This window comes from Lithobates pipiens, unplaced genomic scaffold (assembly GCF_037356315.1).
Source record: "Lithobates pipiens isolate NorthernLeopardFrog02 unplaced genomic scaffold, aLitPip1_a1.2 Scaffold_10, whole genome shotgun sequence".
Lineage (NCBI taxonomy): Eukaryota > Metazoa > Chordata > Amphibia > Anura > Ranidae > Lithobates > Lithobates pipiens.
In genome coordinates, this window is record NW_027507686.1 from 221,053,228 (window position 1) to 221,067,846 (window position 14,619).

A 14,619-nucleotide genomic window follows, 5' to 3' on the forward strand; every position below is an offset into this window, starting at 1 on the left:
GATTTGTGCAGTGTACGACTGATTGTTGTCCTATGGACAGACTCTCCCACCTCAGCTGTAGTTCTCTGCAGTTCATCCAGAGTGATCATGGGCCTCTTGGCTGCATCTCTGATCAGTCTTCTTCTTGTCTGAGCTGAAAGTTTAGAGGGACGGCCAGGTCTTGGTAGATTTGCAGTGGTCTGATACTCCTTCCATTTCAAAATAATCGCTTGCACAGTGCTCCTTGGGATGTTTAAAGCTTGGGAAATCTTTTTGTATCCAAATCCGGCTTTAAACTTCTCCACAACAGTATTACGGACCTGCCTGGTGTGTTCCTTGGTTTTCATGATGCTCTCTGCGCTTTCAACAGAACCCTGAGACTATCACAGAGCAGGTGCATTTATACAGAGACTTGATTACATACAGATGGATTCTATTTATCACCATCAGTCATTTAGGACAACATTGGATCATTCAGAGATCCTCGCTGAACTTCTGGAGTGAGTTTGCTGCACTGAAAGTAAAGGGGCCGAATAATTTTGCACGCACCACTTTTCAGTTTTTTATTTGCTAAAAAAGTTTAAATTATCCAATAGATTTCGTTCCACTTCACAATTGTGTCCCACTTGTTGGTGATTCTTCACAAAAAATTAAAATTTTATATCTTTATGTTTGAAGCCTGAAATGTGGCAAAAGGTTGAAAAGTTCAAGGGGGCCAAATACTTTCACAAGGCACTGTATATGGTCCCTTTCACATAGGCGTCATACATTTTGCTAAAAAAACAATTGACTTTAATTACATCTGTTTTTCATCCATCTTTGTCAGTTCTTCATGCTGGGTGACAGTAGATGAAGATGATAGCACTTTCTTTGTTGACCACTACCTGGATCACAGGATCTTTTGGTTCATAAAGTACATTAAAATATTCATTTGAATTAAATTAGTTAATCTAAAACATTTGGTAAAAAAAAAAAACGGAATGGAAGAAAAACAAACAGATGATGATAATCTGTTTACATCCTGTTTTTCATCCACTTCGGTTTTTTGAAACGGAAAAAAATGTCAGACTTGTTCCATTTAAAAAAAAAAAGTCTCTGAACGGAAGTGGATGAAGAACTGATGTAAACTGACAATGTCCATTTACATCCATTTGTCCATAGGAATGCACAGCTGTCCGGTTTTTATTTGTCAGCAGATGGTTTAGTATAATGAAGGAGTCTGTACCTGATTTCCTCCACTCTTAGGGTTCACAAAAACGAGTAAGGGCTTCATAAGCGGGCACGGAGAAGGTCTGATAATGAACGGTCGTATCCTCAGCTCCTAAAACCAACATATTTTTTTAAATGAAGTTCACCAAATGCAACACAGATCTACAGTCATACTACCACCCTCATTATTGTGGAACCTCATTCCCTTATCTAGTTATTAAGACTGAACAAACAGCTAAATACACAGATTACATAGTAAATATAAGAAAGATGTTTACCCGCCAAAGGATTTGTACTTCTGTCCACAGAGTCCTACCCTCACAGAGCAAGAGAACAGTTTTTTTGCTTTTTTTTTTTTTTTCACAGTTTTTGTTCCTTCATATTCCTGATATGTGTCTGCTGTACCAACGGTACTTGTACGAGAAACTATCCTGCTCTCTTTATATTGCTTCCTTTGTGTGAAATCACCGGTGTTCCTGACAGTCCCTCTGCTTTCCCATTTAAAACTGACCACACTAAGCAGGAGAACATACCATGGTAAGTTCTCTAGCTATGCTGCGAACTTAGCTTGCTCTCCTCCAATGATCAGACTTGTCCTGACACCCCCCCCCCCCACAGCCATTTACTGGGAAGATCAATGAGCTGCTGTTTCTCCTTCCCTAGCTCTTATGCAGCTGAGAACAGAGGGAATGTGATCTCTTATAACAAAAAAAAAAAAAAAAAAAAAAGGGAACAAAAAGGTATTTATCATTTTTTTTTTAAATACATTTTTATATCTATACACAAATGTTTTCCCTTTTATTTCAATTTGAACCACTTAAAGTGGTTGTAAACCCTTACAAACCACTTTGACCTACAGGTAAGCCTAGATTAAGGCTTACCTGTAGGTCCAAGCAATATCTCCTAAACCTATCTGGTTTAGGAGATATTTGCCCGAATACGGGCACCGCTGTCTACGGCGCATGCGCCGTAGACAGCGGCGCGCAGGCGCACTGAACGCGGCAGTTCCAAGAATGGAGCTGCCGCATTTGTCGATTCCCGTGCGCATGCGCAGGAGTGACGTCATCGCGGCTTCGCGGAATGACAGCGGCGGAGCTGCGAGACGCCACCAGCAAGATGGATGCAGCGGACTACAGGGGACAGCGGCGACTTCGCTGGCTCCTGTGTCAGGTAAGTGACACATAATGGGCTACTATGAGATGCATAGTAGTCCATTATGCTTTACCTTTGCAGGGAAAAAAAGAGGAAGTAAACTCATCAGGGTTTACTTCCTCTTTAAGGGCCGCCCTATAGTAGCTCTAAATGTACAGAGCGGCACCTCTGCGGCAATCCTCTTCCAGGTAGAAAACGCGCATGCGGCAGATTTCTACAGCTTGCACCCGCCGATGATCCATCAGAAAGGCAGAACGGCGGTCTCCCTACGTAAGCAAGGCTTGTCACCGTTCTGTCAGTAGGGAAGGCATAAATCCTGTGTTCCTGCAAAGCAGGGACAAGGATCCATGCCTTTCCCTAGTAAAAGCACCTCTCACACTGTAGAAAAACAGTTAGGAGCATAGTTAACCCTATGATTGTCCCCGATGTTAACCCTTTCCCAGCCAGTGTTGTTATTACAGTGAAAAAAAAAAAATTCCAGACACAAGGAGAGCTGTTCCAGCATATTATTACACAAGCAAAGTGGAATAAAAAGTATAAATCTTTAATGACAGTTGTATCTAGTTTATAAACTTTAACCAAAAGATCAAGTAGGGAATTCCTTGAAAGCACAATAACGGCTGGCATGTCATCCTTTGCAGACGCGGATGGAATGAATGGGTGTAACAAGCCCTGGTACTGTGTAAAGACAGTGAGGGTGTAATAAAGGGCTCCCACTCTCAAAACTGTAAGATAATAAAACGAGGGAGGGTGGAGGGGGACCCGAGTGCTCCAAGATGTAAACTTTCAGCCCAGGAAAGGCACGCTCGGTTCCCGATGGTCAGGGGAGGGGCAGGAGAGACAGAGCTGCACAGGGCTGTACAATCCCGACTGGAGGAACAAACCAATAGCTTGGTTCCGGGTCTATACAGATAAATGTGCAACAGCGATCACAGGCAGGCTGGAAATGGTCAAGCGACCGTAGAGCCATTGAAAGAACAGGGTTGTAGAATTATGACGGAGCTCAGTCAGTGTTAGGCCCCTTTCACACTGCCGCGACTTAAAAGTTGTGCGATTTTGACCTGATTTCAGGGAATGCCTGTGTAAACTTGAGGTCTATGGACCTCAATTTGCATCAAAGTCGGAACAAAGTAGTACAGGGACTACTTTTATGAATGGGGTATGACATGTCATTGGACTCTGATGTCCAAAGTCACAGGAAAAGTCTCACAAGTGTGAAAGGGGCTTCAGACTTATGCGTCACTGTCTTTACACAGTAACAGGGTTTGTTATAGCCATCCCATCCGGGTCTGCAGAGCATGACATGCTAGCCGGGAGTTATTGTGCTTTCAAGGCATTCCCCACTTGTTCTTTTGGTTAAAGTTTATGAATGGATACAACTGTCATAAACCACTTAAGGACTGGAAGGATTTGCCCCCTTAATGACCAGGCCATTTTTTGTGATACGACACTGCGTTGCTTTAACTGACAATTGCGTATGACGTTGTACCCAAACAAAATTTATGTCCTTCTTTTCCCCACAAATAGAAGTTTCTTTTGGTGGCATTTGATCACCTCTGCGGTTTTTATTTTTTTGCACTATCGACAAAAAAAGAGCGACAATTTTTATTTAATAAATATCCCCTAAAAAAAACATATAAAAAAAAAAAAAAACTACTTTCTTACTCAGTTTAGATATATTCTTCTGCATATTTTTGGTAGAAAAAAAAAAATCTCAATAAGCGTATATTGATTGGTTTGCCCAAAAGTTATAGTGTACACAAGATAGGGAAATAGATTTATGGCATTTTTATTGTTATTTTTTTTTTTTTACTAATAATGCCAGTGATCAGCGATTTTTAGCGGGACTGTGATATTGCACCAGACAGATCGGACACTTTTTTTGGAACCACTGACATTTATACAGTGATCAGAGCTAAAAATAGCCACTGATTACTGTATAAATGTCACTGGCAGGGAAGGGGTTAACCCTAGGGGGCGATCAAGGGGTTAAATGTGTTACCTAGGGAGGTGTTTCTAACTGTGGGGGGGAATGGGAGTGCCTGGGGGAGGAGACCGGTCGCTGCTCCTAAACAGTAGGAACAACAGATCAGTCTCTCTCCCCCCCCCCTGACAGAACGGAGATCAGTCTATTTACATTGACAGATCCCTGTTCTGTCTCTGTCAGGAGCAATCACGGATGGCCTGCAGGCATCGCGCGCACCCTCTACCGATACGCCCAGGGGAGCCAACCTGCCGAACTGCGGCGGCTGGTTCTTAAGTGGTTAAAGATTGATACTTTTTACTCCACTTTGCTTGTGCAATAACATACTGGAACAACACTCCTTGCGTTGGAATTTTTGTTTTTTCTCATTTGGTCTTATGAATTTGAAGCAGCGGCCGGATCGCTACATTTTTCCACAGGCATCCTTGTTCACAATCAAGTGCCTGGCTCTCTGATCATCTTATTACAGTGTACAGTGTTGTATTTGATTACTGTAGTACAGTTGGTACAGTGCATATTTTTTAGCACTAATCATTGTATTAGTGTCCCTAAAAGTTTCAGTTAGTGTCCAAATGCCCACTACAATATCACAGCCCTGCTATAAGTCACTGATCACCGCTATAACTTTTGCACAAACCAATCAATATATGCTTATTGGGATTTTTTTTTTTTACCAAAAATATGTAGCAGAATACATATTGGCCTAAAATGATGAAGAAATTTGATTTTAACCACTTCAGGACCGCCGTATTGCCAATGTACGTCAACACAATGGCACAGGCAGGCACAATCGATTGCCTTCCAGCGGGTGGGGGGTCCGATCGGACCCCCTCCCGCTGGTTACGGCGGTCAGGTTCGCTCCAGGAGCGCTCCGTGATGAGGGGATGGCCGTTGGTTTTCGGCCACCCCCTCTGGATCGCTCCTGGCCAATGAGAAGCTTCCTCCCACTGTGTATTGTTTACACAGGAAGGAGGAAGTGACGTCATTCTCCTCGGGGCGGTCTTTTTGACCGGACTACGAGGAGAAGACTAATAGTAAGTGTGCACCAACACTACACTGACATGTAGGTACACACAGGCACACAAACCCCCCCCCCCGATCGCCCCCGCCCCCCCTCCCACCCCCCAGTCACAGTGTCACTGATTGCATTGATCATTTCTTTACTGATCAATGCATTCAGTGTCAGTTGTGACAGTAAAAACTGTCAGGACAGTTAGTGTTAGGTCCAGGGTAGCCCCCTATCACCCCCCAATAAAGATTTAACCCCCTGATTGCCCCTAGAGTTAACCCTTTCACCCCCTTTTGCCAGTGTCACTAAGCGATAATTTTTCTGATCGCTGCATGTGTCGCTAGGTAGCTAGTTATTTTTTTAGGTTCACCGCCAGGTTTTTATATCGCTAGGTACCCCGATATACTACCCAATAATGGTTTTAACCCCCTGATTGCCGCTAGTTAACCCTTTCACCCCCTTTTGCCAGTGTCACTAAGCGATCGTTTTTCTGATCGCTGCATTAGTGTCGCTACAGTCGCTAGGTAGCTAGTTATTTTTTTAGGTTCACCGCCAGGTTTTTATAGCGCTAGGTACCCCGATATACTACCCAATAATGGTTTTAACCCCCTGATTTCCGCTAGTTAACCCTTTCACCCCCTTTTGCCAGTGTCACTAAGCGATAATTTTTCTGAACGCTGCATCAGTGTCGCTAGTGTCGCTAGGTAGCTAGTTATTTTTTTAGGTTCACCGCCAGGTTTTTATAGCGCTAGGTACCCCGATATACTACCCAATAATGGTTTTAACCCCCTGATTGCTGCTAGTTAACCCTTTCACCCCCTTTCACCAGCGATCACAGTATAAGCGTCACTGGTGACGCTGGTTAGCCAGTTAGTTATTTAGGTTCCCCGTCAGGTTTTTATATAGCGCCAGGGACCCCCATATACTACCTAATAAAAATTTGAACCCCCTGATTGCCCCTAGTTAACCCTTTCACCACTGATCACCGTATAAGTGTTACGGGTGACTCTGGTTAGTTTGTTTTTTATAGCATCAGGGCACCCACCATTTATTACCCAATAAAGGTTTAACCCCCTGATCACCCGGCGGGTGATATCAATTAGGTTTTAGGGTCAGGGTCTGCGTCGCCCCAGGCAGCGCTAGGTTAGTGCCAGTACCGCTAACACCCACACGCAAAGCATACACCTCCCGTAGTGGTATAGAATCTGAACAGATCAATATCTGATCTGATCAGATCTATACTAGCGTCCCCAGCAGTTTAGGGTTCCAAAAAAACGCATTGTTAGCGGGATCAGCCCAAATACCTGCTAGCACCTGCGTTTTGTCCCTCTGCCCAGCCCACCCCAGTGCAGTATCGATCGATCACTGTCACTTACAAAACACTAAACACATAACTGCAGCGATCGCAGAGTCAGGCCTGATCCCTGCCATCGCTAACAGGTTTTTTTGGTAGCATTTTATATTCAAATCCGGAAGGCAGTGCTTGGTTTTCGGGGTCCCGTACGTGGCTAGGCTCCCAAAAAGTCCCCCACATGTGGTATCCCCGTACTCGGGAGAAGCAGCAGAATTTATTTTGGGGTGCCATTTCACATATGCCCATAGCATGTGTGAGCAATATATCATTTAGTGACAACTTGGTGCAAAAAAAAAAAAGTTTGTAATATTCCCGCAACTTGTGGCAAAATATAAAATATTCCATGGACTCAACATGCCTCTCAGTAAATAGCTTGGGGTGTCTACTTTCCAAAATGGGGTCATTTGGGGGGGTTTTGTGCTATTTTGGCATTTTATGGCCTTCGAAACTGTGATAGGTAGTGAGGAGTTAAATCAAAAATTTGCACCCTTAGAAATCCTGAAGGTGGTGATTGGTTTTCGGGGTGCCGTGCGCGACTAGACTCCCAAAAAGTCCCACACATGTGGTATCCCCATACTCGGGAGAAGTAGCGGAATATATTTTGGGGTGCAATTCCACATATAACCATGGCATGTGTGAGCAATATATCATTTAGTGACAACTTTTTGTAAAAAATTTTTTTTTTTTTTGTCATTATTCAATCCCTTAGGACAAAAAAAATAAATATTCAATGGGCTCAACATACCCATCAGCAATTTCCTTGGGGTGTCTACTTTCCAAAATGGGGTCAATTGGGGGGGGATTTGTACTGCCCTGCCATTTTAGCACCTCAAGAAATGAGATCGGCAGTCATAAATTAAAAGCTGCGTAAATTCCAGAAAATGTACTCTAGTTTGTAGACGCTATAACTTTTGCGCAAACCAAAAAATATATGCTTATTGACATTTTTTTTACTAAAGACATGTGGCTGAATAAATTTTGCCCTCAATGTATGACTAAAATTTAGTTTATTCGATTTTTCTTATAACAAAAAGAAGAAAATATCTTTTTTTTCAAAATTTTCGCTCTTTTTCCATTTATATCGCAAAAAAAAAAAAATCGCAGAGGCAATCAAATACCATCAAAAGAAAGCTCTATTTGTGGGAAGAAAAGGACGCAAATTTCGTTTGGGTGCAATATTGCATGACCGCGCAATTACCAGTTAAAGCAGCGCAGTGCGAAGTTGCAAAAAGACCTCTGGTCCTTAAGGTGTTTATTGGTCCGGAGCTGAAGTGGTTAAAAAACATTTTTTATTGGATAGGTTTTATAGCAGAAAGTAAAAAAAAAAAAAAATATATATATATATATATATATATATATATATATATATATATCTTTTTTTTTCAAAATTTTCAATTTTTTTTGGTTTACAGTGGAAAGGTGATCAAATACTACCAAAAGAAAGCTCTATTTGTGGGGGGAAAAAAGAAATACATTTAATCTGGGTACAGCGTTGCATGAACACGTAATCTTCCCAGACATCAAGTGCTTAAAGCAGAGGTCCACCCTAAAGTGGACCTTCAGCTCATCGGAACCCTCCCCCCCTCCGGCACCACAATTGGCACCTTTCAGGGGGGAGGGGGGTGCAGGTACCTGTACAGTACAGGTATCTGCACCCACTTCCGGGATAGCTCTCTGTGGAAAGGGGCGTTAGATTACGCCCCTTTCCGAAAGTCCCCCGCTGCCTGCTGGGAAACACACAGATCCCAGAGGCAGCGGGTCCATCCTTATTGCGCAGCGCGACTCGCACATGCGCAATAGGGAACCGGGAAATTAAGCCGAAAGGCTCCATTTCCTGATTCCCATACTCAAGATGGCGGCGGCAGCACCCGAGAGACGATCGAGAGATCGGCTTCGGGTGCCGACATCGCGGGTGCGCTGGACAGGTAAGTGTCACTATTTTATAGGTCAGCAGCTGCAGTATTTGTAGCTGCTGGCTTTAAAAAAAAACTGAATGGGTTTTACAAGGTGAGTTTCCAATGCAGCGCACACAGATCTTTTGATGCTTACCTCTGTGCCTTTCTTGCTAGGTTTTCTCTTGAATGAGGGTCTCTTTTTCTTCTTGCTGGACTTGATTGAACTCTAAAGGGAACAGGTGAAGAACATTAGAAGACTGGCAGAGAAGAAGAGAGAAGCGGAAAAAAAAAAGCATGGCATCACTTACCTGTGGCCGACGCACTCGGACAATCCAGGTGGGTGGGACTATGACACCAGCATGAGCGCCTAAGGAACACGGTTCTTCTATGTGATGCAGCATGAAGCATGAGACCTTGTTGTGGTACTGAAGCGAGAGAGAGAGAATACAACACATCTAAGAATTGCATTTGGCTGATTTAAAAACAAAAAACGGACATTTTAGATATGAAGAGAATTTGGTGAGATGTTTCTACTACTGATTTCTAACATCTCTTGGAGACTCAGGTAAGGAGGTCTCCTCGCCAAAGTTTTTGATGCTATCCTTACTTATCTGGAATCTCATATGTGATGCACCAACAGGGGTGTTCATGCTCTTCTCCTCTTGGTTTCTTCTTAATAATAAAAAAAAAACATAAAACATTTGTCAAGGAAAGCAAGAACGCAAGTGCTGATCTCATCACTGGAGCCTTTAATGAGATCTAGGACTCCAGTGATGAGAGAAGTCCTGGAGTCCTTGAAGTTTAACCCTCCTTCAGCTACCAAAAATTAAAATCTCAGTTTTGGAACAACTGCGTGAAGTACAAAAATTGCACAAATCCATCACAACCAATCATGTTTTACATTCCATCAATTTAGAACATCCTTGAAAAAGACTGCAAACTGGTTGCTGTGTATTACTATCTGGCATCATAAATTACATTGAAAGCTATTACGCTGGATAGAATAAAACAAACAATTCTACCCTTTAGCTCTCAGCCAATCTATCATTTTGAAAGTGATTTTTCTGACCCAGGTATACTTCCCTACATCCACAGTCCGGGATCCCAGTTCCCCAGTGCTGATGAGTAAAGGGTACCTCATGGGAGTGCCCATGTCCCATCCTGATGACATGGATATGTTTGAAAAGGTTTCACTGTCGTGATCCTGCACTAGCTACAGTGCAGCCATGATGAAATCACCGCAAGCAGGTTTCGTCACAGGTTTGACGTCGTCATGGGGCATTCACGACGTCATCGCACCCCTTGACTTTAAACCTGTGATGAAACGCGCCGGCAGGAATGATTTACTGAAGTCATCATGCGCTACATCCTGTTGTTGTAAGCACGGGCGTGTGAATTGTAGCCGGCCGGCCGCATATATTTTTATTCTTTGCTGTTTTTACGCCTAATCGGCGTTTGTGTTTTTAACATTTATTAAAAACCAAGCGGGTTTTACCTATGGCTATTTATTGATTTTTTTTCTCTGAGCCACGTTTGCATTATCATGTATAGAGTTGCACACAAGCTTCCAGAGGAGGATTTGTTCCGTTAAAGTTCGGACCAGAAGATTCCCCCACAGATGCGGTGACTGGACTGATATCGGAACACCATTGAGGAAAAGGCCCTGGCTGGGTGTTAGCCACAAGCATCACTTGTCTGTGCAGCTGGTAAGCGCACACTTCTTATGGTGGTGGGTCTGCAAGCAAAGTCACATTGATTTTTGTGGAACTGACCACAAGCTGATATTCTCATTATTTGTTAGAGATTGGTCGATTGGAAGTCTGATTGACTGTCATTGGAATCTCTATTTAGCGTCACTGAACATTTATAGAGTTACACTATAAAAATTTTTGTGGGACGTTTCATAAGTTATGTTTAATTTATCATTAATTGATTACTTATTATCACGTTTATAAGGTTAAATGTATAGAGTGCAACCATTTTTGTTTTTTATTCGTTACTTAACATTAACCACTTGCCGACCACGTAATGTACATGTACTGCAGCAAAGTAGCTCTAATGCAAGAAATCACGTACATGCAATAGCCTCTAGGGGGCACACCACCGGAGACCCGATCGCACACTGATTGGACAGAGGGGGAGCCAATTAGCGGGTCCGGCGGACCTTATGTCCACCAGCCACCCGCGATCGTTCCTAAGAGAGGCAGAATGGCAGGCTGCCAATGTTGAGATCTCTGTCTTCACCCAGTTAAAACATCTCCCACATAGTTAGCAAGCACTCCCAGGAAACACATTTAACCTTCTGATCGCCCGCGAAGGGGTTAACCCCCTTCCCAGCCAGTGTCAGTACAATGACCGTGCATTTATGTTAGTGCTGATCGCTGTATTAGTGTCACTTGGTGTCAGCAATGTCGTAGTCCCACAAAATAGTAAAAAAATAAAATAAAAACTATATATATATATATATATCATAAATCTGTCCCATAGTTTGATATATATGCTTATTGGGATTTTTTTTTATTTTTTTTTTTAACAAAAATTTGTAGCAGAATACATATTGGCCTAAAATGATGAAGAAATTAGATTTTTTTAATTTTTTTTTTAAAACATGTCGATCTTTTGTTGCTTATAGCGCAAAAAATAAAAACCGCAGAGGTGATCAAATACCACCAAAAGAAAGCTCTATTTTTGGGGGGAAAAATTACATCAATTTAATTTGGGTACAGTGTCGCACGAGTGCACAATTATCAGTTAAAATAACGCAGTGCCGCATTGCAAAAAGTAGCCTGGTCGTTAAGGGGGTAAAACCTTCTGGGGCTGAAGTGGTTAAATGCTGTCAGCAATGGCACCACATGGAAGAGAAAATGTCAGAAAGCCTGAGAAAGAAAATAATTTCTTTACACGAGAAAGGTGAAGGCTACAAGAAGATCAGCAAAGCTTTACTTATCAGAATACTATAGCAAATGTGATACAACAATTTAACAAAGATGGAACTGCAACCATCTCACAGAGATGTCCAGGCCATCAACGGAAGTTAACACCTTGACAGGAGCATCGTCTGATGAGAAGGGTTGAAGAATATCACAATGTACGTTCACATCAGTTAGCTAAAGAAATAGAAACTCAAACTGGGGTGATTGTTTCCCCAATACAGTGTACACTGCAGAGGAATGGCATGCATGGGTGTCGCCCACAAAGGACCCGCTCTTAAAGTCCATGCACACAAAAGCCTGTCTAAAATTTGCCAGGGCCCATGCTGAAAAAGAAGAAGACTACTGGGAATCTGTACTCTGGAGTGCTGAGACCAAGATAAATGTTTTTGGAACTGATGGCGTCAAATCTGTTTGGTGTTGTATATGTGAGGAGTACAAAGAAAAATGTATGGTGCCTACAGTGAAACATGGTGGTGGCAGTGTCCTGCGGGGCTACAAGAGTGCTGCTGGTGTCGGGGAGCTGCATTTCATCGATAGTATCATGAAATCACAAATGGACTGCTCTATATTGAAAGAGAAGATGCCCCCATAACTCCGTGCCCTGGTCGTCGTGAACTTTTCCAACATGACAATGATCCAAAACACACATCTAAGGCCACTGTTGCCTTTCTGAAGAAGAACAGGGTGAAAGTGATTCAGCGGCCAAGCACTGTATGTCTCCTGATCTGAACCCATTCAAACACCTATGGGGAATTCTGAAGAGACAAGTTGAGCATCACTCTCCATCCAGCATCCAGGCTCTAAAAGAAATCGTTCTTAAGGCTGGGTTCACACTGCTGCGGGGGGAGATCCGGATGTGATTCGCACCGCAAATCACATCCGATCTCCGTAGCGATGCGAGTACAGCCATACAGATAGTATGGCTGAATTCGCATCGCTCCCGCAGCAAACTCGCATGGGACCCTTTTTTTGGTCCGCAACAGAATCAGATCGCATGGGGTTTCACACCATGCGATCCGATTCCTGTGCGAGTCGGCAGATCGCACTGCGATATGCGGACGGATCTGGGGGTGTCATTAACATATCATTGACACTCCCAGCCGTCCGCATAGGGCAGTGTGAACTGCCGGCGGGAGTAATGCGATGCGGGAAAACGCAGCGGATTTGCGGCGTTCCCGCATCGCAGCGGTGTGAACCTAGCCTAAAGCGGGAGTTCAGCCGTTTTTTTTTTTAAATCAGCGGCTGCAAATACTGCAGCTGCTGACTTTTAAAATAAGGACACTTAGCCGCCCAGCGCGCCCGCGATGTCGGCACCCGAAGCCGATCTCTCCATCGTCTCTCGGGTGCTGCCGCCACCATCTTGGGTATGGGAATCACTTCCTGGTTCCCTACTGCACATGCGCGAGTCGCGCTGCGCAATAAGGATGGTCCCCGCTGTCTCTGGGATCCGTGTGTTTCCCAGCGGACGACCCGCAGGAAGTGGCGTAAATATCTGCAGATTCTGCGGATATCTATGCCGGAAGTGGGTGCAAATACCTGTACTGTACAGGTATCTGCACCCCCCTCCCCCCTGAAAGGTGCCAATTGTGGCGCCGGAGGGCGAGGGGTTCCGATGAGCGGAAATTCCACTTTAGGGTGGAGCCCCGCTTTAAAGAATTGAAAAAGATAGATGTTGCACTACAGTAGATCTAAAGGAGATGACAAAATCAGAGTGTAGATTGTATGGTCAGCTTAGAGACTCTGTGATGAGAAACAAAAAACAAAACTGCTGTAGGTATAAGATTATGGGGATCTAGAGGGGCACGTACCTGGAGCCCCCCAAACTGTCCTGCTATGGACATCCTGACAAGCAAAGCTGATAGTGCTGAAGCTTACCCATCTTCCTGCATTCTCCTATCGTGAATCATTGTAATGGGCCAATAGCAATGCTCTGCACTCTGCAGCCCTGGCACTACCTGGAAGGGTGACGGCTTTGCCTGCCAAAGTCATTGTTTTTGCTCACACTTAAAGAGACCCTGTCAGGTTTTTAAGCATATACAGTATCTCACAAAAGTGAGTACACCCCTTACATTTTTGTAACCATTTTATGATATCTTTTCATGTGACAACGCTGAAGAAATTACACTTGTCTACAATGTAAAGTAGTGAGTGTACAGCTTGTATAACAGTGTAAATTTGCTGTCCCCTCAAAATAACTCAACACACAGCCATTAATGTCTAAACTGCTGGCAACAAAAGTGAGTACACCCTAAGTGAAAATGTCCAAATTGGGCCCAAAGTGTCAATATTTATGGGCTAAATGTTTAAACTGCTGGCAACAAAAGTGAGTACACCCTAAGTGAAAATGTCCAAATTGGGCCCAAAGTGTCAATATTTATGGGATTTCTTGTGCATCATCTTTGGAAGAGGTTTTTTTCTGGGACAACAGCCACGCAGACCAATTTGATGCAGTGTGCGGCGTATGGTCTGAACACTGACAGGATGACCCCCCACCCGTTCAACCTCTGCAGCAATGCTGGCAGCACTCATGCGTCTATTTCCCAAAGACAACCTCTGGATATGACACTGAGCACATACACTCAACTTCTTTGGGTGACCATGGCGAGGCCTGTGCTGAGTGTAACCTGTCCTGTTAAACTGCTGTATGGTCTTGACCACCATGCTGCAGCTCAGTTTCAGGGTCAAATGGCAACGGGGAGGGAAAATGGCTAATTGGGTCCAATCTTGACATTTTCCCTTTTGGGTGAGTCAGGGGTGTACTCACTTTGCCAGTGGTTTAGACATTAATGGCTCTGTGTTGAGTTATTTTGAGGGGGCAGAAAATTTACACTGTTATACAAGCTGTGCACTCACTACTTTACATTGTAGACAAGTGTCATTTCTTCAGTGTTGTCACATGAAAAGATAGAATAAAATATTTACAAAAATGTGAGGGTTGTCTCACTTTTGTGAGATAGTGCGTGTGTGAGTGTGTGTGTAAAGTATAAAGTGTAAATATAATATATATATAATTTATTTTTTTATTGGCTTAACTAGATGGACTTGTGTCTTTTTTTCAACCTAACTATATAAAACAATGCTTCCCCCCAATATAAGAGGGACTA

General features: G+C 43.4%; 1 protein-coding gene across 6 annotated transcripts in view; it reads right to left on the reverse strand.

Moving 5' to 3' along the window:
- The window catches only part of DGKZ (diacylglycerol kinase zeta), a 341,151-nt gene that overhangs the window by 102,466 nt on the left and 224,066 nt on the right, over positions 1–14,619 (reverse strand). For all 6 annotated transcript variants that reach the window (XM_077461740.1, XM_077461769.1, XM_077461759.1 and 3 more), the window contains 3 exons: positions 8,891–9,007; positions 8,737–8,808; positions 1,205–1,300 (listed from right to left, as the gene is read on the reverse strand). In XM_077461740.1, the coding sequence (XP_077317866.1) occupies positions 1,205–1,300; positions 8,737–8,808; positions 8,891–9,007 (285 nt within the window). The remainder of the gene's footprint in view (positions 1–1,204; positions 1,301–8,736; positions 8,809–8,890; positions 9,008–14,619) is intronic.